This window comes from Lepidochelys kempii, chromosome 14, assembly GCF_965140285.1.
Source record: "Lepidochelys kempii isolate rLepKem1 chromosome 14, rLepKem1.hap1, whole genome shotgun sequence".
NCBI classification, from domain to species: domain Eukaryota; kingdom Metazoa; phylum Chordata; order Testudines; family Cheloniidae; genus Lepidochelys; species Lepidochelys kempii.
Window position 1 is genome coordinate 10,101,230 of NC_136393.1, and position 27,326 is coordinate 10,128,555.

The following is a 27,326-nucleotide window of genomic DNA, read 5'->3' on the forward strand; positions in this document are numbered from 1 at the left end:
GTCTATGACTGCTAAGTCATGGCTGTCTTCATCCTGTTATCAAAATCAGATTCTCTTGATTGCATTTATATTGTAGAATTCTAGAATGTAAAAAGGCCCAAACAGGGAAAAATAAGTAGGGGCCTGTTTTCAAAGGTGTTAGCACCCACTACTCCAGCTGAAGTGAATGCAATCCAGAACAATTAGCAGATTACAAAAATGTTCAGAACACACGTGTGATTTAAAGTTAGGTGTGTCCATTTAAAAGGGGAGTCTCATCAATGCATTGGAAAGGAGAATCTGAACCATGCTATTTACCCGTTGTGATGGTTTTTGGCGCTATGCTGGAGTATGCTGTAAACACATGACCACCAGTACGCATCGGGTTATAACTATATCTTAGCCAATAAGTGGCACAATTTCTTATAAAAAAGATAAACGTGAATGGCAACTACTGTCAGACCTCAACTATTTTATTTCAAGGGGAAAAATAGAAAAGGTGTAGGGCCCACCTCATGGATTGGGAACATTGCTTTTAAAACCACAAACAAGTTGCAGAATATTCAAGAATACAGAACTTTTACTCTGACCTGTGAACTACTATAAGAAAAATAGATATATTATATACAAATTGTGAAAGTTAATAAGTAAGGGGGTTGTGAGGGGAGAAAAAAGATCACTCCATATCTAGGCTGTGTGCGCAAGTTTAAGCCCGCCAAAAACATTTTAACCTGTAGGTTATAAACCCAGGAAAAGGATTTATAACAGAAGCACTGACCGATCTTTAGGTACACTAGCATATGCTGTAATAAAATCTCAACATAGCCTAGAATTACAGCTTTGTGAATGAATATTCTGAATGCTTGCTAAATTAATCTCTCAATATTTCTACAGCTGTACATTTTATTCAAATTAATATGCTTATGAAAAGCCTCTAAGAAATTAAATGTATTCATAATTTATGTCATCCGTAAATGCTGTGTTGCTTTTCTTAGAGTAGGGCATGAATTTCAATAGCAGAGCACCCTCTTCTGAATAACTAATATATTGCAATATTTTTATGTTTCCAATTGTCAAAGCCTATTTTTAATTAAAAATAGGATAATCAATAGACAAAACTGTATCAGGTGCTTCATGTTTTCTCACATCTGTTTTTTTTAAAAATGTGAATTTCATCAGATTCACAACCATGATAAATATACAATAGCACATGAGCAACTACCATTAAAACTGAAAAGTGTCTTTATTTAATTTATATGCAGATTATACGTGGGGGGCAAATGATAATGACTTATAACTTCTGCAGTCAGACTAAAGTGGTTGCACAGGGAGAAATTCACAGTCATGAATCTGACTCTAAATTTATGATGAACTGAAAAGTTTTGATTAAAATAAAACAGTTGAGCAAGAGAAGTTTAAAACAAAACCCCCAAAACCCCACAGGGTGGTAAGTTGGGAATTGGAAGATTCCTGTGATCACTTGACATATTTAAACTCTAGCCTTAACATTTATGTTTTTAAAAAGTCCTCTGACCTGTAGACAACTAGAGCCAATTGCAGGAAAAGTGGGTATGGCATATCTGACTTTGAGATAAAAATTTATAGCGAGTGCAATCTTCTCCAATCCTCAAACAGAGTTTTCTGAAAGGCTTTCCAAGCATACACCATCTAAATTTGTTACCCATCAACTATTCAGTCACTTCTAATTGCTCATACGTGCAGCATAATTCTCCGCCCATCAGCATGCAAAGAGCAATGATTTGGCTGAGACAATTAGGGCCATCCTCAGAAAGCAGCTCTCCAAAATTACTAAGTAGGTATTAGATGAAGTGTTACCTTCACTGCCCATTCTCCTCCTGTACTACAAAGCTATTCATGGATTTGTACTGCCCAGAGAGTATTTCACCCAATTGGCATCAGATCCTGAGAAGTGCTCAGTGAGTTGCAGTCAGTGGAAGGATCCAGCTTGTCTGCATACAGTACCTGCTGGCCAATACCCCATTGTCTGAAGTGCTGTACCTACGTTTCCTTCCTCCAACCAAGAACAAAACAAATTGGGAGACAACTTACTCTCACCAACTGTGCTGTCATTTACAGCAGTGTTTCTCAATGACTGGTCCATGGACTGGCGCAGGTCCCTGAGATCTCCCTGACACAATTTAGGAAGGCAGCAAGCTAGTCCCTGGTGTCAAAGAGGTTGAGAAACACTGATCTAGAGACAGGATGGATTTTCAATCTACCCTCTCTCTAGGACCAGGAAAAAAGCATTTTATAAGTTTTGTTTTAAGGGTAGGCTGGGGGTTCAAACTTTAAAAATTCGGAACAGTTTTTGATCCTATGAGTGTTGAAATATATCTTGAAAATTTCCAGATAAACTTTAGATGACTCTTCCCAACACAATTTAATAAGTTTACATCAAGCAACCCTGTCATTGCCTTTCTAATGTATCTGCATTCCAAATACATACCCAGTTTTTACAGAGCTTTATAACTTGCCTGTAAACATTAGTACACAAGGATAAGAACATAATACTTAAATAAATATTTTTAAAAATAAGTGTGAATAAGTTATTCAAATATAAATAAATAAAATAGAGGCGTACCATTTTAAAATGATTTTTAAGCTAGTATAACCTAAAGTCAATTTTAACTAGAGAAGATTTGGATAGTGGATTTATCTATAACATGGTATATCTACTTTAGGAATTTTTAATTTACTTTTTATGTGGACCTTTGTGACTCAAAATCGCTGTGTATTTACATGATAAATTACAAATTCAAAGAAGGTCTATAAGGATACCAAGTATGAAATTTACATTTGTTGTCAACATTTACAATTCATTACATTCTAATCACATATATAAATGAACACCTTGCAAATCTGTCTAAATACGAATTTACTAATGTCAGTAGTATTTAGAATCTAGCATGTAAACTTTTAAAAAGGGACACTGTCAAGTTAAAACATATTTTTATCTTGAAAGATTATTAAAAATGGAAGAGTTTCAAAAATGTAATTAACTTTTTACCATATAAACTATGTTTGCTTTTTGCATTTCACTCAGCATGGAAAATTTAAACCAGAAAGGGTCTGTTTAACTCCCTGGTCTCTCATGCATGCATATAATGCTGTTGTGTTTGATTTCCATAAACCTGTACAAAAATGCTTAAATAAATTTAAAAAAAAAAAAGTTTTCATTAACATTAGGTAATCCATGGAAACTTTTTTTTAAGATTCTGTAAAACAATTCCATTTGGTTTACAAAATGTAGATATATGGCCTACCCTACTTGACAGTGTCCCTTTAAACTAGCATACAGAAAACAAAAGGAAAGTTATTTGAGGGCACTGGCTTAAAATGACAAAAGAGGTAAGAAAATTCAGTGTTTAGACCAAGACTCTTTCCTTAACTTGTCACTGGGCTTAACGTATGCAGCACACGTCTACTATAAGTTCAGTTACTGTTTGGAGATCACCTGCAGTACATGCGCTCAACTGGACTGATTAGTGACAGGTTTACTCCTTAGCTTCAAGCTCTTGGCTTTGTAGGTTAAATTACTCACTCATAAAATAACTAAGGAGCAAATATTGATTTCTGCTGAGGCGACCACGAAGTTTTAAACCTGAGAAGCTTCACCTAGATCAATATTTACCTGGAGAAATGTTGATGGTTACCTAAACAGGATGTTTATATCTACTGTTACATCTATTCTGAATTTTTGTATCATTGTTTGTAATAATGTTATTTTGTGGTCATAAATTTAAATGGGAGATAAAGTTCTAAATCCCGCAAACTATTATTCACCTTGCATGACCTAGTCAGGAAGAAAAATTTACATGTGTTCTCCATCTGTTTTAGCAAATAATACATTTTTACTGAACCAGATCATATATGTATTTATGATCAATGGGGTGGCACAGACTGACTTGCCATGTTGCTATTTTCAGATCATCATCAGACACGATCAGTTATCTGTAACAGTTTTTAAAGTGTTGCCAATTGTCACCAAAAGAAACAGTCTTCTTACATAGGTCCTAAAAGATGGTCATGCTACCCAAAGTCACATTTCGCTATTTCTTTTATGTGCACCTCACAATATATTGTTGAACTGAGTAAGACATACTGCTTATTTAAAAGAGAAAATAGTATTCTCAAGACATACTAAAACGACATTTAGCCTTAAGAAAAATCAGCTTAAGTTATGGTGAGATTTTCATTTTGATAGTATACACCTAAGTGTTTTGCTAAGGGTTAGTCTGGAGGATTTTCCATTAATACTTGAAAGCATGGCTTTTTTTTTTTTTTACCCCTATGCCACTCACAAGTCTACACCTTACTGCATAAAGGTATAGTTATTGAGATAGTTAAATATATATTAAATGTTCTAAGTTTTTTAACGAGACTTGATTAATATATTATGTAAAATTCTTCAGAACCTATATGTCTTCATCCGTCTGTTCCCTTGTGTGTTCCTGCTCAGACATGCTGGAAGCATCATCATCTGTTTGTTCACCCGAGTGATATAACATCAGTGCATGTGTCTTATGAGTTATGGTAACAGTGCAGGGTCCCTGTGCCCATGGCTCTCCATCCACCTGCATTGGCATCTTTGAATTCTTCAGAATCAGCTGGTATTAAATAAAAGAGCGTATATAGAATCATAACAGTTCACTCCAGCCAAAGATACTTCATTTACAACTATTGCCTATGTACTGATACAGCAAGATTTTAGCCTCCCAGTAGAGAATCTTAGTATATTGTTAGTTACGCACATGTATAAGGTGTCCATAATGGAGTTATGTGGGTGCAATTTAAGGGGCAATTAACTTTTCCAACAAAGATGAACACCAGACTCCCCGACAAACTGCCACTTTTAAAGACAAAGACGTGATCAGCAGTTGAGTGCCTAAGATGACACATTCACTGAAAAACCTGGGTAAAGGTAATCATACGTACCCTCACAGTGTGTGCCTGTCCTAGTCGAACAGGATTTGCTAATTTCACCTGAATCTGTGCACAGTGGAAAGAGCCATAAACTCCAGCAACTTCCAGCAGTCCATCATCATATCTAAATTTTAGAAAAGGAGAAATTTACTATAAAAAAAAATAGTTGGGAACACCACTGAAATAACTGTATAAAAAATCTTTACATAGTCTTTGTATTAATAGATAAAACTATAATGAAAGTGACTGTTACAGTACATAAGCTTAAAACTATCTGTTTGCCTTCTGCTGCATAACAAATTCAATGCACTCTTTAAAATCTTATGGCCCACTTCTGCAGCACCTACTCATGTGAGCAATCCCTCTGATTAACGGGACTGCTTACGTAAGCCCATTGGCCCTTACGCTGTAATAAAAAAGTATATATTATAACCATTAAGGCACTGCATACCTTGCCAGTGGATAAGGCTCATCACCCATTCCTTCCCATAATCTGCAGCCACCGCCCCAGTATCCAATATTCAGGACGATGATACCTTCCAAATTCGGCAGATCGATTCTCTCACCATCCAACTCTAGCTTTACAGATACACAACAGATTGTTAGTAAGTTACTGTGGGCCAAATTCTGTACTTGGGCATGTGCCACTTCTCTTCATACATTAGGGTGGGCATCCCACTGAAGTCAATGGGACCTGGTCCCATATGATCAGCATGTGTGTTATTTATAAAATAAATATAAACATATTAGAAAACATTTTTGACTTCATAATATGGTACCGTATCCTACCACCCCCATTTCTATTATTAACTAGCACATTACAATTGCAAGGGTTTGTGACTCAGACTTGTGTAGTCCCTCTGTGCTGGAGCAAGTTTTACCTATACATTGGGATTTTAGCTACAGCAGGGGCTCGATCCAAAGTCCATAAATGTAAATGGGAATCTTCAATGGGTTTAGCATCAGGCACTAGATACTGTACAGTAAGTCCTGAATAGTCAGTCGCCACAAGTTAATTTTGCTTTTATATCAAAAGGTAAGCATTAAGAGGTCTCTATGATTGTACCTAGTGGAAACTTAGACTTAGGTGTTGCTTAGACTTTTTTATTTATAAAAATTACTAGATCATTTCCATTTAAGATCCTGCTTTCTTGAGGGAGGGAGATGTATGTTCCCCCAGGGAATAAAGTGAGTTAGCGAGAGAACACAGATATCTTACCTCAACCTTTTTGTTAAGATCTTTACATTCCTGTACTAAACAATCTTTGGTTCCATAGAAAAAATAAACAGCCTACAAAAAGTTAAAGAGAAACCAGTATCAGAAACAGAGAGAAAGACGAAGATAATTTAATTATGGTTATAAGAGCTCAATCTGAAATTTTTATGTAACAGGAGATATTTGTGTATCCTCTTTGCTTTTAAGTTTTCAGGAAGAGGATGACCCAGTAATTACTATCTAGTGCAAGGAAGTTTTTCCTTTCAAAATTAAATCAGTACTGCACTTTTAAACAGAGTTGGGCAGTGCCATTGCTCCAGTCCATTACGTTTCCAAATGACTGAGAAGCTCTACAGAGATAAATATACTTAAGACTGCTTTGCAGGTAATTAAGAACAAGAGTCTTTCCCTCTGCTTCCAGAAGGGGAGAGCAACCCAAACAGCTGGAACCTGGCTGGAAATGCACCAGACCCACCATAAGCTCCCCATGGAAGCTCCTCTACAAGAGCTCTAGGACTGGACCTCTTCTAAAACTGGGGCGGGAAGAGGTAGCGCTAAGAAGCATGTTCCATTGCTGGTACTAGAGTCCATATTCTCGCCACTACTGTACAACCTAGGAATATGGAGTGGTAAATAAGCCAATAGCAGCATGATGGTGGGCCAGCAGAACAGCTGCGTGGAGACAACAGTCCCGCATAGTTGACCAAGATCCCTGTGCATCTCAAGACATGTACTGCTGAAAGAGAATGAACTTCCTGACCCAGGGAGATAAACCCTGAACACCCAATGGAACAATGAAGATGAAACTCCAGGAGCTAGACAAGAAGAGTTTCTCTTTCCCTATGTAGGAAAAATTTCACGTAAGGGAAAATAGGATCCTAATGGCAGTTTCCGAGGTTGGACGTGTAGTTCCACAGTTGTATTGCACAACTGCAATAAATCAGTGGCCTGAGCTGTTTCCACGGAAGTCAAAGAGAATTTGGCCATAGTACTAGAATGCATAACCATGATATTGAGGAACAACAACATGGAAATACACATTAGAACAGGGGTCAGCAACCTTTCAGAAGCGGTGTGCCAAGTCTTCGTTTACTCACTCTAATTTAAGGTTTCGTGTGCCAGTAATACATGTTAATGTTTTTAGAAGGTCTCTTTCTATAAGTCTATAATATATAAACTAAACTATTGTTGTATGTAAAGTAAATAGGGTTTTAAAAATGTTTAAGAAGCTTCATTTAAAATGAAGTTAAAATGCAGAGCTCCCCTGGACCGGTGGCCAGGACCCAGGCAGTGAGAGTGCCACTGAAAATCAGCTCGCGGGCCGCCTTTGGCATGTGGGCCATAGGTTGCCTATCCCTGCATTAGAATAAACTAGACACTAGTAAAACATGATCTTAGATTAAGAGGCAGAAAAATGTTTTGCTTGATTGCTACTCAATGTAAAAAAAATCCAAGTTTGTCTCAGACTGTTACACAAAACAGCTGATACTTAAATACTTCCATGAATTAATGGAGGCTATTTGCAGTCATTTGATTAAAGGGTGGCAATTCTCAGTATCTTTGGCAAGAAGTGGAAAATGCTATTTTATCAATCACACCTTATTAATAATTCTGCTGGAAAACAGAGAGGGAGTCTTCTCACGATGCGCATGGAAGTTGAGAGCCATGAGAGCATCAGGTCCTATGGAAAAATAGTTGTTCATTGTGAACACCTGTGGGACAACAGCTCTAGTTAAAATTATGGAGACATGAAAACAAAATCCTAGCAATATGCAAATTCGAAGTTATGAGTGTGTAATCTGAAGCAGCAGATAACTGGTTCTTAGCTAACATAAAATGATTAAAGGCTCTCAGTTATATAGGTGCTTTGATGAGAATTACCCAGGGGTGGGAGAAGCACCCAAGTTACAGAGCAGAATTTGGTCCTATGAAATTAAAATAGTCACCAACTCTCTGCACTTACCAATACACTGCCACCACTTACAAATTATTGTTGGATTCATGGAGTTTTGCACACACTTCTCGGCTACCCTTGGATTTCCTCAGAGATAAGGAAAGCCCTATGACCACTTTCATAGTATCCTTTGTTCTAAAATGCTTCTTTTGGCACTTTCACTGCTCACTGTGGCATTTTTAAAAATAAGTAGTGCTGTCGATGAATCGCAGTTAACTTACGTGATTAACTCAAAAATATTAATCGCGATTAATCACAGTTTTAATCGCACAGTTAAACAATAGAATACCAATTGAAATTTATTAAATATTTTTGGATGTTTTTCTCCATTTTCAAATATATTGATTTCAATGACAACACATACAACACAACACAAAGTGTACACTGCTCACTCTATATTGTTATTTTTGATTACAAACATTTGCACTGTAAAAATGATAAACAAAAGATACAGTATTTTTCAATTCACCTCAGACAAGGACTGTAGTTGAATCTCTTTATTGTGTAAGTGCAACATACAAATGTAGATTTTTGTTGTTACATATCTGCACTCAAAAACAAAACAATGCAAAACTTGAGAGCCTACAAGTCCACTCAGTCCTACTTCTCGTGCAGCCAATCACGAAGACAAACAAGTTTGTTTACATTTATGGGACATAATGCTGCCCACGTCTTATTTATGTGACCAGAAAATGATAACAGGCATTCGCATGGGACTTTTGTAGCCAGCATTGCAAGGTATTTACGTGCCAGATATGCTAAACATTCATATGCTCCTTCATGCTTCGGTCACCATTTCAGAGGACATGGTTCCATGCTGATGATGCTCATTAAAAAAGTAATGCAATAATTAAATTTGTGACTAAACTCTTTGGTGGAGAATTGTATGTCCCCGGCTCTGTGTTTTAACCACATTCTGCCATATCTTTCATGTTATAGCAGTCTCGGATGATTATTCAGCACATGATGTTCTTTTTAAGAGCGCTTTTGCTGCAGATCTGACAAAACGCAAAGAAGGTACCAATATGAGATTTCTAAAGATGGCTACAGCACTCGATCCAAGGTTTAAGAATCTCAAGGGCCTTCCAAAATCTGAGAGGTAGGAGGAGTGTAGCATGCTTTCAGAAGTCTTAAAAGAGAAACACTCCAATACGGAAACTACAGAACCCGAACCGCCAATAACGAAAATCAACCTTCTGCTGGTGGCATCTGACTCAGATGATGAAAAAGAACATGCGTTGGTCTGCACTGCTTTGGATTGTTATCTAGCAGAACCCGTCATCAGCATGGATGCATGTCCTCTGGCATGGTGATTGAAACATGAAGGGACATATGAATCTTTAGCACATCTGACATGTAAATATCTTGCAACGCCGGTTGCAACGGTGGCATGAGAACACCTGTTCTCACTCTCAGGTGACATTCTGAACAAGAAGTGGGCAGCATTATCTCCTGCAAATGTAAACAAATGTGTTTGTCTTAGCGAATGGCTGAACAAGAAATAGGACTGAGTGGACTTGTAGGCTCTAAAGTTTTACATTGTTTTATTTTTGAATGCAGTTATTTTTTTGTACATAATTCTACATTTTTAAGTTCAACTTTCATGATAAAGAGATTGTACTACAGTACTTGTATTAGGTAAATTGAAAAAAACTTTTTTTTTTACAGTGCAAATATTTGTAATAAAAAATAAATATAAAGTGAGCACTGTACACTTTGTATTCTGTGTTATAACTGAAATCAATGTATGTGAAAATGTAGAACAACATTCAAAATTATTTAAATAAATGGTATTCTATAAATGGTATTCTATTACCAACAGTGTGATTAATTACATGAATAAATTTTTTTAATCACACAGTTCATTTTTTTAATTGTTTGACAGCCCTAAAAATGAGATAAAGGTTCTTAATGCCAGGTCTGCAAGCAAAACATGTAGCAATCTAGAAAAGAAACTGTAAATCCTGCATTTCTTTCTGTGGATCCCAATATTTTCCAGCAGACGGTGCTACTTAACTACAATATGCAAATATAGATATATACAGTTAATTAAACTTTGGAATTGCATGACAGAAACTTCAACTAACCCTGTAACAAGTCAGATATCAACTCCCTCAAACACTATTCCAAGCCCCTCCGCTCCCCTGAGACTAGGGCCTGATTATTCTCTCACACTGATGAGAATCAGGGGTAACTCTACTGATGTCAGTCACAAAAGTGTAAAACTCATGTGAGATTAGATCACTCTTTCAAATAAGTATTCACTTTACGGGCAGGTTACTTATCTTTTCCATATACCAAATGGTTATATCTTTTTTTCTGAAACTTTCCAGAGTGGCAACACATGATTTGCAATCCTCCTCACATTTCCTATTTTCTTATTCTTGTTTATTGTGAATTATAAGATTGTCATGTAGTAAGAATAGCGTTCTTATCACTGCTGTAAACTTGCGTAACAGCTTCACTTCTATGTTAGCCAATTAACAACGCAGTTCATTGTTTTCAATGCTCCAATACCATTATTGTTAAAGCTTCCATCTACTTTCCTACGGTACTGTGAATTGAAGAGAAAAGCCTAGTGAACAGAGCACTGGACTGGGACACAGGGAATCTGGGTTCTATTCTGGCTCTGTCACTGGCATGTTGAGTGACTGTGGGGGAATTATTTCACCTCCCTGTGCTTCAGTTTCCCCATCTGTAAAATAGGAATAATGGTGCTGATCTCCTTTGTAAAGCTTTTTGAGATCTTCTGAGGAAAAGTGCTCTATCTGCGAGGTATTATTACTATACAACCTTCAGGCCTGGCAGTTTATTTTATTTTATTTAAAAAGCATATGCAAGTAGGAAATAAAATAATCAGTTAATACAAGCATCTGGTAAGATCCAAATTTTAGTAATTTTGAAACCATACCTTTAGTTTTCTTAAATTGTAGTATCCTTTATTTGTTACCTGAACCTTCCATCTGAAAAACAAAAGGCTATTATTTAGCCAAGTGACAGAAGATGAACTACTCTCACTGAACTCAAACTGCAATAAGAAACCAACAACTGCGATGTAAGAAATTATAATCAGAAGATGGATGTTCCTCGGAAGATTCAGAGGTTTGGTTAAATATTTAAAGGTTCAGCATTGGAGAAGCTGCATAGCATAGGCTCCTCCATCTCTGACATCCAGTACCCCCTAGTTTCCCACTGGAGCAGTTACACCTGTGCACACCGTGTTTGTGTTTCCCTATCAAAACTCTGCGGTCACTGGGTGTTACTGTTGATCGGTAATGCTTTCTGGAGTTTATAGACAAAATAGTAAAGGTGCTGTGGGATTCACCTTTGTACCGTGTTACTTACCGGTCTAGTTTAATTCCATCTGCCTCCATTACATTTCGTAAAATTTGTTCCACTGGGACTTCTCCAGCATAACCTGCACCCCAAGCCAACGTATTAGACAGGTCATTACCTGTTCCGAGAGGTAAGATTGCAACTTGTGGAATATACCGTTCTTGTCCCTGTGACATAGAAATGGTATATTTTAGAATCTCCTTTTCTAGAGTCTTCTCCCTCCCTATTATCCCCAGAAATTCTGAAGATAGCTGAACACCATTAACAGAAAAGCTGCTTCAATGGTTATTACAGAGTGGCACAGCATGTACTGTAAGCATGGCAAATGTCAAATCTAAGCATTTGGGATCAAGAAAATATGAAAGGTGGAATTTTTAAAGTAGGCAAATACCAAATGCACAAAAATAACATATCCCCAAACGAGCAGCCCCTTTGGAAAATGTCTTGCCTTTCCCTTACTGCCTTAGCTTCCCCTCTGTAAAGCTGGTGTATCTACCTAGCTCATAGAGCTGTTGTGAGATTTAAGTTTTCAACTGTGAGAAGTAATTTGAAAAGGGGCATCGTGGTTACTGTTGTTTAATCAGGATATATATGTTTATAAGAAAAAGGATGTTTCTTCTTATTATCAGCCCTGCAACCAGGGATCTGAGAGTCAAGCTGGGCTCTTTTCTCCCTTCACTTTACCACCAGTGATAAAGGTTTTACAGCCCAGCCCTCAGAGGAATACCTATGTACTGCCAATGCCTGTAATGCGTTTTCAGGAGCATAAAATTTTGTCAAGAACTCTGCTAAGGAGGCATGAGAGGGCCTAGAATCCAGCTCACACCATCTTAAGTACATTAGCTCTGCAGGGCTATTAAGACATTTTTCTTCCACATATTTCATTGTTCCAGCAAATATGTCTCAAAAGCATTCATAGGTTTATGATATGCATCATGTCCCAGTTGCAGCTTTCAGTACAGTACTTTACAAAGTATTATTAGTTAAATATAACATTCACTTTGACTCCAGAAAATTGGGAAATGGAAATTACATTTTTCTTATCCAATTTTGAGAACTTTACCACTTGTTTTCTTTTTTTCTGCAGAGAAAAGGAGGTGGGTGTGTGGATACTGGGCAGAAAGGGTGACAATCGAATTAGACATCCCAGGAGTTCTTGCTGACACCTCTTAAACTGAAAACGTGTTCTATTTAGAAACAATACTAAACACACAAAGTTTGTTCACTTCTTGTCAGTAAGTAATAGTATAATGAAAATCAAATCTTTAATAATTTATCTACTTCTGTCCCTTAATCTCTTTCTAAAGTCACAAACTGCAATTGTGTCATTATTTTTGGTGGCTTTAGAAGTTGAATACTTTTGGTGAGAAATAAGCAGCCAGAGCAGAAGAACCTTACTATATTAATAAGTCCATTAACAGCAAATTAAATTTCTCTTTAGATTGCAAAGGAACGCATAAAATAGGCTACACTCCGTGAGCAGAATGGCTTCTAAATTAAACGTTCAAAGTCTGTATCTCTTTATTGTATATAAGCTACTTAGCAAATACTTTTCTTAATAGGTTTACTCTGAAAGATAGGAATGACCCATATCCGGATAAGAGATTAGGGCTTAATTTTTGTAACTGGCCAAAGTGTATTTCACCACAATACATGCAAAGGTATTCAAACACCATACCTTTATCTTCATTTCATCAATTGCATCCAGGACCCAGCCCACTGTGCCATCCCCACCACAGACAAGTACCCTAGCAGAATTATAAGGCAGCAAGGTACAAAGCTGGAGTGCTTTGGCAGGTGAAATTTTGCTCAGATCAAAAACCTACGAACAAATGAAAATAAAAATGAAAATGTCTGTAAGTTAAGACACACAGTGTAGGGTTTACTTCACAGATCAAAACATCTTCACTTTTATATATCAGGATGCAAACTGATCATCATAAGTTCCAGACAACTACACTGGCAAATGGTCATACCAAAGACCAAATCCTACTCAGATTCATGTGAGTAGTTATTTCAGTGAATATTCATATTAACAAAACAAATTGGATTTTTTTTTTAAATCCAGTAATGTCAATCCTTCACTTTTACAAGAACCAAAAGTAATGAAATAAAAACGGTTTAAAAAAAAAAAAAGACTTAAAATTCAATTTGTAAAAAAGAGTTTATTCATTGAGACTACTCTTGGCATTGATTTTTGGTTTTTGGTTTTTTAAAACAAAGACCTTAAATTCAGACTAGCAGAAATCATTGAAGGCTCTTGCTTTGAACTTTGGAGGAAGAGAATTAAGAGGTAATCAGGAAGTCTAGGAACAGCTACCTTATGTCAGAGCATCCTGTGCCTTCTCAGCTGAGTTTAAGGGACAATGGCAACACAGAAGGCAACACAGGAAAATAGCCAGATGTATTGCCATTTTCACAAATAAAGTTAAGATTTAAAAAGCTTCAAAAGAATCAGATCAAACCCGCATAGTTTTCTCAGGACCGTTGCACCAGACAGAGTGATCAAGGTGATGACATTGCACAACGCATCATGTAGTGAAAAGAAAGAGTTATGATTTTACTTATGATTTGAAGTGTTTTTTCAATTGTTCCCAATCTTAAAAACGTCATACCTTCCTGAATGAATAGGAGACTTATGGCAAATAAAAGCAGCGAGGGGATTATTGCAAGTTCAACTTCTATAAATCTTGGTGACACCTAGCTCCTTATCAAACTCATTGTAAAAAAAACCAAAAAAACAAAAAAAACCCTCCTTAAGTTGCCTTTGCAGACCTGTGCTAAAATCCTGATGGCCATTTTTCTTCAAATGAGAACTGCACCAGTCTGTTTCCTTAGCTGGAGATTTGTATCAAACTGCTTAAAAAGATCCTGTAATCCATATATAAGCAAAATGCTGGTGATCTTAATTGAGTCTTTAGTTTATTACATAGTTCTGGCTTTCCTCCACAATTACCTGAACTGGGTTTAAGAGAATCTTAAACTCTCCCAACAATGTTTCGCCCATGTTGTTTCCACTACGAGTATTAGCCAGGATTATTATTGGGGTCCAGTGTTTACAATAGGAGGATGCCAACTGCAGAAAGAAAAAAATTCCATATGTACATAAATGTGACAAACCTGAAAGAAATGAGGGGCTTTGAATTCCAACGTCATTCCCCATTTACACAAAGACAGAGAAAATGAATTACTCCATAATTTTAAATAAAAAGTAGCTAATTCCCTCTTTATAGTAAGTACAGAAACAAGCACACTTTGCAAATAAGTAATTAAGTTTTACAACTTATTTCAACCAGTAGCATTCCCAGTCAATGAAGATTTAGTTGGAAGTGCCAAAATACAGCTACTAACAGTCATTTTATTTTTGTGTTTTTTCATAGTTTCTTGTTGCCACTTTTGCTAATCATCATTTGTAACAAGAGCTTTCAAACAGTTCCTCCCTCTTCTACACCTGGATCTTGCAAAGAAATCACATCAGAATTATCTCCATAGCAGCACTGAGGTCTTAAACACAGGACTATACTCTCATGGAAGAATCAAAACATGGCTTAGGACAGATAATGCTTTTGTTCAAACACAAATGATTTCCATAATAAAGGGATATACAGAAAATTATCAGCGAAGTTGAACATTTCTACCAATAGCTTTTATCAAATTTACACAAACATGCAAGTTCCACTCTAAATTGACTTCATGTTTTCAGTACTGCTAACCTCAAGGGTTCAAATACCAGCAGACAGAACCAAAAATAAAAAAGAGAAGAAGAAAGTCTTGCTTTTTGTCTGTCTTCAGATTTTTGACCTCCCCTGTGAATACCCTAATTTGCGTGTGAGAATTACAGGTTGAAAATTCAACCTTGAATCATACACAATAATGCTGGCACCAACTCCCTTTCCCCTCACCTTTGCTGCCAGTCCTCCAGGCTCCCTATTGGCACGTTCCTGCAGCCATCCCAATTCCGCAGCATGCTCCCATAGCCTGCTCTTCCCCTCACCCCCTGCCAAACTATAGGCCCCCACTTTCCAACTTCTCCTCTAGCAGGATCCAGCGGTTGTCCCATGTCTTCAGCCTGCAGGGAGGAAGTTTGTTCTGTGCTCCTGCATCCAATTAACTTTCCTGCACTGGGGTGGGGATAGCAGGGCTAAGACTACTGAAGTTGGAGAAGGGCTGGTTCTGCTGTCCTGGAATCTGCCCTGCTCAGAGCACACAGGGTTGGCTGCCTGTGGCATAAACAGCACAGTAGCCTGTAATGGTTAAAGGGGGAAATGCAGACACCTCAGGTAACATTTCTGAGCTGCTTGTGTTTTATCACAAGAGCCCCCTAAAATTGGTCTGAAATCATTCATAGATTTTAAGGCCAGAAGGGACCATTAGAACATCTAGTTTAATCTCCTGTATATCATAGGCCACTAAATTTCACCCAGTTAGTCCTGTAACCAGCCCAATAACTTCTGTTTGCCTGACTCCTATCTTCCAGAAAGGCATCCAGTTTTGATTTGAAGACATCAAGAGATAGAGAATCCACCACTTTCCTTGGCAGTTTGCTCCAGTGGTTAAATTGCTCTCACTGTTAACAACGTGTGCCTTATTTTTACTTCGAATTTGTCTGGCACAGCTTCCAGTCACCAGTTCCTGTTTTGCCTTTCTCCAGAAGATTAAATAGCCCTTTAGTACAGGTATTTTCTCCTTGTGATGTACTTATACGCTAGTCAAGTTACTTCTTTGTCTTCTTTTTGTTACTCTGTTTAAGCTTTTTAAATCTCTCACTGTCAGGCATTTTCTTCAGCCCTGGAATCACCTTTTTTCAGCTCTATTCTGTACTTTCTCCAGTTTTCCCAACATCCTTTTTAAACCGTAAACGCCAGAACTGTACATAGTGTTCTGGTATCAGCCTCACCAATGGCATATACAGAAATAAATTCACCTCATCCCTCTTTTATTCACTACTTCCCTGTTTCTACATACAAGTATCCCATTAGCCCTTTTGCCACAGCATCGCTCTGGGGAGTTCATGCTGAGTTGAGTTGCCTGCTCACTATGATCCCTAAATCATTTGAGTCGTTAATTTCCAGGGTACAGTCCCCCAATCACAAAACTGGTGGTAGTACTGTGAGTGTTGACACTCTGCATTACGCAATACGCTCTATTTTGGTACACAGAAAATATTTTTATTTGACAGCTGTACCTCTTTGAAGGGTCTGTTAGTTTTCACAATATTTAATTTTGGGGTAAAATGGAAGTTTATTCTTTAACAGGCTTAGTCATAGAATTATGGAATATTAAGGTTGAAAGAGACCTCAGGATGTCATCTAGTCCAATCCCCTGCTTATTCTTATCAGGTATCCCTTTAAAAAGATTTTATAGGATTTCTCTCCAATATCTACAGTAGTGGCTTGGAGCATGGAAACTGTTTTCTTTTAAATGGCTCTGTTGACAGATTTTGCTAAAGATTTAATGAATATTCTCTAACATATAACAGGGAATTGAAGATAAATTACTTTTGGAATTTTTGACTAAAGATGATTATGGGATTTAAACAGTTGTGGTTAAGATGTTTAAGAAAGCAAGGCACTATAGCCTCAGTGTCACCTCAGAATAATTACGTGCAAAAATCTGTTCAATCTCAACCAGGATGTTAATAAAATGACTAATACATTCAAGTCAACACACTTAGCATTTATGTATTCAAACACTGATTCAGTGTATAACCACCACCACATCATTGCACTTATTTAATATTTAGAATTATGTATTATAAAAAAAACCCAATAAAGTTACCTTTCCATAATCAATTCTTTTATCCTTACGCATCTGATTAATGGTGGATAAGTAATATGGTGGAATAATTAAGTTTCTGAATTCTCCAAAACGACACTTCTCGCTCTTTAAAGAATTCTGCATGCATTCATCATGTACAGTGTGCTGACACCAAACGCACCTGAAAACAGAAACAAAAAGAGTTCAAATGGTGGTTTAACTTGATTTCTAACCAATTGTTTGGATTGAAAGGTTGAGTTTACTTATATAGGGCTACGCAAAAACACTTTATAAAATTAGGTATATTAATACAGCACAAGTTATGCAATGGGATCATAAAATAATAGTGTAGAACCTTGCCTTAAATTACTTTATCAACATCACTTACACGCTCGGAAATTTGCAGGGTCTAATTCAGAAAAACTAGCTGTCCTTTTCTTAGAGAATTAACAGAAGAGAGTAAACATGGTCTAAAAATATCTTTTTATTAATCAAACTAGGGGAAACCCTAGCAGGCATCAGACTGATTATTGGGGGAAACCTGCTACAATCAAACTTCGTAACAGTTTGTCCTACAGTAGGGAAAGATACTTCAGAAAATAATGATATATAATCACATTTTTGGTTTTGAATCCCTACGGCAATATTCTGGAACAACTGAAAAAGCCATATAAAATAGATGAAGTGTTAAAAAGATCTAGAAAAATTTGTGTTTCTAAATGCATAATCCGAGTGATTGATATACAATATTTTTAATGTTGTAATGGGGCATCTAATTAAAATAATTAAGTACCAGGTGGCAATTACTTTTTATTCTTTTTGATTATTGCCCCAAGATCCTTGACATCTGTGGAACACTAGCATCAGTACAAGGAACTAAACTAAACACACACAACATAACAAGTTGAGAAAGCAAAGGACAAAGCCAAGCAAGGACGGGAACAGTGGATGACTCTATCCCCACGTATCTGATCTGGACAATGCATTAGTAAGGTCCAATTTAAACCTACTAGTGCAGGCTTTTATATGGGATACCTGGCCTTGTGTGGACCCACTGCACAAGACTGAATTTTTCCCAGTTTGAGGAAAGCAAAGACAAGAAACACAAAGAAGCTGTGGGATACTGCTGAGGATTCAAATGATAAAGGAGGACTTGAGAAAAGTTTGTATTTTAATGGGTGGTCTTGGATAGGGATGGGGGCAGAATAGAGAGATGAAAGCAGGGCTTTGGAGCTGTGCTCCGGCTCCGCTCCAGCTCCAGGCAAAAACCTGCAGCTCCACTGCTCTGGAGCTGCTCCGCGCTCCGCTCCAAAGCCCTGGATGAACGACCAGAAGATGATGGAGAAAGTTTATAATGGTGATTGTGGCGATGCAGCATGAGACTGCAGCACACTTAGCACAATTTTTTAAATCACAAACAACCATTCATTTTAAAATGTGTAGCTGGTAGAGAGCAGCGGAGCGGATAAAAAGACTCAGAAAAACTCAGAGCAGATTTGGAGGAACCATGGGACAAATGAGTTATTAGCGGGTACTCTTGGATTTTACGTGCACAGTGACCCCAATTAGAACATATTGGCACTTATTAGATCTGATCTTCAAGACAAAAAGAGTATTAGTGGGATGAAATTAAGAAAATAAAAAATTCAGACTGAATAGTAAGAAAAAGCCAGCTCCTTCTCAAAGTAGCTTGGCACACTAAAACTAGACTGGACAAAGCACTAGTAAATGTATTGTAGGGAAGAGTTCCACACTGACAGAGTTATGGACTAGCTTACCAAGTAGGTCGTTTCCACTTCTAATGTCCCTGTATGATACATTAGAAAACCAAATACTTTTCTTAAACTATGTGAAGTTAAGAAGTCATGCATTCTTGAACTCTAACACAGAGCTTTGTAGGCTATGAAACAAATATTCTCTCATAATAATATAAATAGGAGGCAAGTATATTTAAGGTTCTCAATATCACATTGCTCATAATAATAACAGTCAAGTCCAAGTAACCACATCACATGCAATTCCCTAAATAGACAAAAATGGCATAAACTGTCAGTAGATAATTTACTACCTGCCTTGAGATGAAGTAGTTTCTTCCCCCCCCCCGCCATATACATATTTTCTGATCAAATAACTATACCCTCTCTTCTCCCTTTTACTGGACTTACACACATAGAGTGACATAAAGGAGAGAAAACCGTGGATCGTTATCACATAGGAAAATAGATCTGGGCTTTTCTGGCATTTACTCCTCTTCCAGTAACAAAGATTTAATAAGTGGAAAGCACAACTTATACTGTCATTTCTTACTTTTTGAAACTAGTGTTTACTGTTGCTACTGCCAGCACAACCGAACAGGCAAATATAGAAAAACTGCTGACATGGTATCAATTAACTCTTCATGCCTTTCTTCTCACTGCCTAACTTCTGTATTAAAAAAAGTGAATGTAGACAGCACACTACACTGTGCACACAGTCTTGGGCTGGAATACATGAGCATTAACAGCATGGAGTGTGCAGAAAGTCAAGACGTTTATTTCCAAGGAACTGGGAATAGACTCAAATAGGCAGATATCAAAATATAACTAGACAAGTTTCAGACCTTTGGACAACTTGACAAAATAGCATCCTGGAACAATATTTACTTCCATCTAAAAACAGAGCAGATATTTATATCGTTAACCAAGTAGGAAACAAAACACCTAATTTTTTGGTGCACTCATTAAAAAAAATACTCCAGGTATATTTATACCAAAATGATTACTATTAAATATTACAAGACACACTACATATTCATAATTCATTACAAACAAACAAAACTGAACAAGTTCTCTGTAGAATTAAGGAAAACAAACACATTGTGCTTCAAATCCACTACTGAAAGGTCACTGTCAGCTCAAGTTTGGCCAGATATTTAGGATTTTGTAAAAATGAGCTTTTACGAAATTTAAAAGCAATGGAACCATTAACATTTTTTGTAATTCCAAGAGAAACAGTTGCTATAAGCAAATAAATATTCCCTTGCACAGCTGGCAACACAAACACTGCAGAATTGAAAACCTGAAAGTGAAAGTGTAAATAGCTTCATCAATTTTCATTAACTGAAAAAAGAAATTTCAAATAGTAAAAAATAAACTGAATTTCAAAAATGCTTTTTAATTTAACAATTGAGTGTTAGTAAGAAGATAATAAATTTGTAAATAATGTCAGTTTTCAAAGTTGACAGCATCCCTTTAAATCGTAAGCTCTAAGAGTTGTACAGCATTATGGAAAGCTGTAGCACAAAATCCCACAGCACATAGTTGCTCAGCTATTTAACTTATTCCTACAGGTGTCCTGATGAGAGCCAATATAGGGGGAAATATTATAATACCTATTGCCATCATGTGCAGAAGGCTAATCCTGGTCACTACATCCAAGAACCTGATTTAAGCACCTGTGGAAGCTATTTTTGGAGTCCCTCGATTAATCCAGCTCTTAATACCATGGACACTGACATTCCTGATGGGTGACCATTTCTTTTCATTGTGGGCCATGAATCCTGCCCTCAATCAAACACACTTGAGGCTCCTTACAGATGAGTTAGTTGTTTGCTCTTCTGGAGCTCTACTCGCTTACAAGGTGTCATATAAAAGCTGGGTAAAAATAGGTAGCAAGTATAATCAAGGAAAGAAATAATTCCTTTGTAACATTATAGACACAATTAAATTTCCTCTACCCTAGTATGCACTTACTCTCATCTGTGTCAAAGATATTTAACTGAACAATAGGGGGAAGTCAGTCATGGGTTTTTCAGCAATCAGCAGCTGCTGAAAAGATTATCTAAGAGTAGGTGCCCAGGAAAACTCAGAATACAACTGATCTGTAACAGCAGATTTAATTTACAAGTAAGTACTGAACCTCCAAACTTTCACTGTGAAGCTCGCACTGCTTCTGACAATGTGCAAGACAATTCCAATGTCCAGACATACATCTAGACAGACAGTGGAGGAACTCCAGGAATATCCATCTGCTGCTAGGGCAGGTTTTACGCTGAAAGAGTTCAGACAGTGCAGTTACTAATGAACAAATATGCCAGATCTGTACATACTTTGCTTGGGATCAACACTCTATTTTCTTTATCATACAAGCTGACTGCCAAAAGATGTTTTTGAATGCTATTGTTCACTTTGAGACTATTTGAAAGCTCCAGCTCATCTTTTTGCTAACCTCCCTTCAACAATAACTCACTATTTCCTTAATACCAATGCACTAATTATTTTTAGAAAAATAAAAACACTCTGCATACCATGGAAGACAATTAACCTCAATCTTATTTTTGTGTATCCCTCTCCTTCTCTCGTTTGCTATAATCTCTCTACATCACAGTATGTGTATGTCACCGGAATTGTAAACCCTCTGGAGTAAAATGCTGTGTCCTCATTCTCTATACAAAGTACTACGCACAGTTAATTATAGCACTATGTAGACATCCTAAATAAATACATTATTTCCTGAAATCTTGGAAAAAACAATGAAACTTGAGAAACACAAAAATTCCACTGGAGGAAAGAGAGACAGGAAGAAAAGATGGGAAACAGATACAATTTATGTTGTAGAGAGACAGGAAGAAAAGATGGGAAACAGATACAATATATGTTGTAAACTGCAAATGAATCACGCAACAGTGCAACCAGTATTAAATAAACGATTGCCAAGACTGAACGAGAGTTTAACAGTAGAAGAATAGTAGTTTTATACATAGAAATATATTCTTTGACTATTCGTCCATGCTGCTGTACAGCTTCAGAGCCTGGCAAAAGATTCCTGAAGTGGTTCTTCTAATTAGCTTGCCTCATGAAAATTACCTGCATAAGTAAATATGAGGCGGCAGGCACCTGTCCATCCCACAGTATAATACCTTATATTTTGTTCATGATAGCCTAGTGAAAAACAAAGGCACAAAACAGAGCCTTGCAAAAAACAGCCACAAAATGGACCACAAATAGTCAATGCATAATTTACAACAACATGCACGTGACAAAACCTATATGCAGGCATACATAAGATGACACTGGGTTGAAATCCTGACTCCAATAAAATCAGTGTCAGAACTCCTTTTGACTTGGGTGGGGGCCAGGAATTCACTCGAGAAACTTATCCTGTAGAATGAGGGATGTAAATATAAGAGGACAAATTCTTGTCTCAGTTACAGTGATGTAAATCCAGAGTATGTCCAGTGAAGTCAATGGAGTTACAGTGGAGTAACCGAAAACAGAACTTGGTCCACGAGGATAATATTTACAGAACATAAGAACGGCCATACTGGGTCAGACTAAAGGTTCATCCAGCCCAGTATCCTGTCTACTGACAGTGGCCAATGCCAGGTATCCCAGAGGGAGTGAACCTAACAGGTAATGATCAAGTGATCCCTCTCCTGTCATCCATCTCCACCTTCTGACAAACAGAGGCTAGGGACACCATTCCTTACCTATCCTGGCTAATAGCCATTAATGGACTTAACCTCCATTAATTTATCCAGTTCTCTTTTTCAGAACCAATTCCATGACATTCATCATGTTGACTAGTACCTTACTCTACAAGCAGTCCCACTGAAATCAATAAAAGCTAATTTCAGGGTACTGAGATAACTTATCATTACCTTATAATATAAATATCTATAATACCAAATCAAAAGTTAATAGGTGACATTTTAAGAATTCGCCATTAACTTTCACAGGGAGTTGTGCTTATTATTATTCTTTGTAGTATTGTAGCACTCGGAGACCTACTCACGGACCAGGAGTCTGTTGATCTAGGTGCTGTACAGACACAGAACAAAGAGAGTCCCTGCCCTAAGAAGCTTACAATATAGTCTTAGGAGGAATGAACACTTTTGCACTTATACTTGTTTAATTTGTATTGTGTTTTGTCATAAGTCCAGGCCCCAATCCTGCAAAGATTTATGCACCTACTTAACTTCATGCACTGTGAGTAGTTCTGTTTAACTCAATGGGACTACTCACAGTGTGTAAAGTTAAACAAATTATAAATTGTTGCAGGAGCAGTGTTGTAAACTTTCTGGGACAGGGACTGTCTTACTACATGCCTGTACAACGTCTAGCAAAATGGAGCCTTAATTCTTGATTGGGGGCCTTACGTGCTACAGTAATACAAATAATAATAAAATAGATGACATAGTGAGCTATGCTTTACCCCTAACTTATGACTCCATTCTCCCATCTTTACTCATGCTGAATAGCACCTTACTTCATAAGCAGTCTCATTGATATCAGGCCCCGAGAGAAATTCTAACGGATCTTCATGCTAGACAACTTGCTTGAACTATTCTAGCATTTCATTTAGCAGTAAGATGACCAAATATTGCCACAGCAATTACAATAATGACATAATACTGTACTTCCTGCATATGCAAGCACATTCCTCCGCTGTACCTGTAGTCACAAAGCTTGGGCTGGTTGCCACACTGCTGCTTGCATACGACACAATGGCTGCACAGCGGGACGTTGCCTCGGATCCAGCGATGTGCCATAGAGGTGTGAGCTTCACCATTGCTCCTCATCATAATCTCCTTGCAGAGGAAATGCCGGTCGGCCTTCTTGAGACACCCTTCGTGGACACACAGCCCACAGCAGTTGCAAAAAGCTCCCTGGAGAATGTGCTGGGCACACACACAGCAATAGGTGGGCTGGCCAAAGAGATCTGTGTAATGCCAGTCGTGCTTGCTCTTGCGGAAGATGTCTCGCCTCAGCACCTGCCTCCGGGATCGCTGGAAACTGCACCACAAGGTGATCACTACTGGCAGGATCACTGAGCACAGAGTCCAAAAGGCCAAACTCCAGTCTGCAAACACTCCTGAGGAGGGAGGACCGCTGTTTTCCTCCCCTTCCATCCCTTATGGATTTTAGCTTTCCCTGTCTAAATGGTCAAATTAAACAAGACAAGCAGGGCTAACTTGGGGCTCACTTCCCAATTCAGGGATACTGTGGGTGGGTTTAGGAACCATCCTTTATTGTAGGCTTTAACTTTCCCCCTATTTTTATTATACTCCCTTTCTCCCTAAAGCCTGATTCACAACTGGATACCCTATATTTGTTACCATGATAATTAACCTCTGCTTTTCTTTCCACCCTGGTATTATCCTGAAACCCTTTCTTTCCCCTTGCGTCTGATATACCAATTACTATCAGAACCCACCCTTCTTGTGAGACACCTGCTCTGACAAATGATCAGCCTCACTTTTCCTGATATAAATAGCCTTGTTCTCCCAATACCTGCTTCTCCCAGCCAGGCCACAAAAGGGGGTGTGATCATTAACCTTGCCTCTTCTTAAGTCAGGCACTACCCCTTGCCCACAAACTGGTCCAGCATCTACCACACCCCACCCTTTTAAACTATTTACTCCACCCAGCCTCCGTTTCCATCAAGTCTCGCTTTAATTCCCCTTCCCATGAAAGCCCTGGTACAATGCTGACCCCCCCCCCAACAACCTCCCAATATCACAACCTCCTTCTCTTGGGGTTTCCCTCCTCCCCCCCCCCCCAGCTCTTCTCTTTCCCTCCCTTCCAATGCCGCCCTTCCCCCACTCCCTAGGATAATTACCCCTCCCCCAGGGATGATGACCGGGAATTAGGTACCTACCTTGTTGCAACCTCCTCCCTCCCCCGCCCTGGACACTCCCCTCCCTCAAAGTAGCTTCCGCCCCACCAGCTCCCCCCGGCCCTGCTCGCGCCCCGGGGTCCCCCTGAGGGGAGGGTCTCACCCGTGGGCGGGAGGGGATGGCGGCGGCGGGAGAAGTCTCCGGCCGCGGCTCTGGCCGGCTCGCGGCACTGCCGGGGGGGGGGGGGGGGGCGACTCGTAGCCGCAGCAGCGGGGCCGGGGGATGAGCTGGGGAAGCTGCGGAAGCGGAAGGAGCCGAGACGAGGCCCCATGCGGGGGGCGGGGGCTGCTGATGGGGGTTGCTAGGAGACGGGCTGGCAACCGGAAAAGGCCTAGAAATGGGGAGAGGGAGGGATGGAAAGAGAGGAGGGAGGCCGGGGAGGGGAAGGGAAGAGGCAGGTGGAGGGGCAGGGGCAGAGGAGAGGGGAAGAGAAGGGAAGAAACAGAGGCAGGTGGAGGGGCAGAGGAAGAAGAGTGCAGGAGAGAGGAGGGGGATCAGGCAGCTGGAGGGGTAGAGGGGCACAGGAAAGAGGAGGGAAAGAGGCAGATGGAGGGGCACAGGAAGAGGCAGAGGGGCCCAGCAGAGAGGAGGGGAATCAGGCAACTGGAGGGGCATAGGAAGAGGGGCCCAGCAGAGGGGAGGGGAAGCAGGCAGCTGGAGGGGCAGAGGGGCCCAGCAGAGAGGGTGGGGAAGCAGGCAGCTGGAGGGGCAGAGGGGCCCAGTAAAGAGGAGGGGAAGCAGGCAGCTGGAGGGGCAGAGGGGCACAGGAAAGAGGAGGGAAAGAGGCAGATGGAGGGGCCCAGTAAGAGGCAGAGGGGTCCAGCAGAGAGGAGGGGAATCAGGCAACTGGAGGGGCAGAGTGGCACGGGAAAGAGGAGGGGAAGCAGGCAGGGCAGCCCTGCTTGAGGACTCATAGGCAGGGCAGGGTAAAACAAAGGCCCCTCTGGTTCAGGGACTGAAAATGAATGGTCTGCAAAGTAAAGGGCCCCTCCAGCACAGAGGTGTAACCCCACTAGGAACAGCCATCCATCTAAAGATACAGTGCGCAGAGTCTGCTCTGGGCACCATGGGTGTGGTTCGGCAGTCACTGTGCCGAGGGTAGCAGAGTCACCACAGATTCATATAATTTGAAGGCAGAATCCAGTCCTACGTTGCCACAGGGCTCTGTAACTTTTTGAAAACAATGCACAGGGCTTCACTCGTTAATACCAGTGCCTGACCTCTAAAATCCTAAATCCTGTACTGGCTCCTTAAAGATTCTTATGCTTTCCCTTTTTAATCTCCAGTTGGGTTTTCAAGAGCCCATCAAAGGCTTATTTTCAGCCATTCACACAGAACTGCAGTTCAGCAACTCCAGAGCAAATTTAATGGCTAGAGTACAGTAGAAATTCAGGACTCTGAACAAAGCAAACACAGGGTCTCTTCTGCAGGTTAAGTGGGTAGGCTTATACTGTTGTAACTTTTCTTTCTACTACCTCAAACATAAAGAATTTCTCTCTAAATTCCATTACATAATTGTCAACAGAAAGTAAGATTTAATTCTGCACTGAGACTCCCCTCTATTTTTAGTTTCAGTTTATATTCTTGTTCTTGAGCTCGTCATTCTCCCAGTCAGTTTCCTGGCATCTGCCCTTTCTGTATTCTGAGGCTACTCACTACCACATTCGTGGTATTCTCTTTTTAGGCTAAGTTCAGGTCTGATTCAATTTTGTGAAACAAAATGGGTGTATATAAAAGCTGCAAAAATATCATGGACTCAGCCTTTGACCAAGTTGCAGCTCTATGCACATCTCCTCTGCTGAGTTTTGCTGTTAAGAGTAGAAATCACCAGCCTAAAGTATAAGGGATGCTGGGTCAAGTAGTGTTGTACTAAAATGTGCTAACCATGCCCTCTCCCACACAACTTTGCCTTCTTTCTGCCTCCAGAAATTGGGGTTTGTGAAAGCCTGAAACAGCAGAACAAAATACTGGCACCCTACTGTTTCCCTCCCCATTTATCTTTTTGCCGCTTACACCTTTACAGAAGAGGTGGCCTGAATTTGATTTAATCTCTTTTTTTCCAGAAAATCCAATCCTAATGTTTATAGCCTTTCCAGATAGCTAGAACATAGATACATTTTCTAATCTACACTGTCCTTGTCCCTCTTTTTTCCATTTTAAACTAAATTTCTTGCAGTAAGGGATCCACCCCAACTCAGCATCTCCTTACATTGTTCCAATGTGCTTTCTTCTGATATATGTCTACACTAATAAATCCAAGTAGCCTGTTTTCCTCCTGCTACTAGACAGTGATTTTATAATTTGATGTCTACTATCAGGCCCCAATCCTTTTCTTGCTTAGTGTATTGTAGTGTATTATTTAACTCTAAACCTTTTTGCCACTCATTATCTCTGTCCTCTTTATTTCATAGTTTTTCCATGTTGCTTTGCATGATCTTGTCAACCTATGCCCCTATTCTATCTAGATCCCTTTAAATCTGATC

At 39.0% G+C, this 27,326-nt stretch overlaps 1 protein-coding gene across 1 annotated transcript; it reads right to left on the bottom strand.

Annotated features, from left to right (window-relative positions):
• Positions 1-777: 777 nt before the first annotated feature.
• DGKE (diacylglycerol kinase epsilon) lies at positions 778-24,639 on the bottom strand. Its single transcript, XM_073310347.2, has 11 exons — positions 23,618-24,639; positions 17,208-17,367; positions 14,386-14,505; positions 13,108-13,251; positions 11,439-11,596; positions 11,005-11,056; positions 7,738-7,851; positions 6,143-6,214; positions 5,375-5,502; positions 4,936-5,047; positions 778-4,607 (listed from the first exon to the last, which is right to left on the bottom strand). Exons 1-11 carry the CDS (start codon positions 24,073-24,075, stop codon positions 4,416-4,418), a joined length of 1,710 nt encoding a protein of 569 aa, XP_073166448.1. The 5' UTR covers positions 24,076-24,639; the 3' UTR covers positions 778-4,415.
• Positions 24,640-27,326: the final 2,687 nt, after the last annotated feature.

Excerpts from the sequence above, each read along its gene's own strand:
- DGKE (XM_073310347.2), bottom strand. The coding sequence starts at position 24,075 with ATGGAAGGGGAGGAAAACAGCGGTCCTCCCTCCTCAGGAGTGTTTGCA. Across the intron at positions 14,506-17,207 it reads AAAGAATTGATTATGGAAAG|TTGGCATCCTCCTATTGTAA; the intron begins GTAACTTTATTG and ends TTCTTTCTGCAG. Across the intron at positions 4,608-4,935 it reads GACAGGCACACACTGTGAGG|CTGATTCTGAAGAATTCAAA; the intron begins GTACGTATGATT and ends ATTTAATACCAG.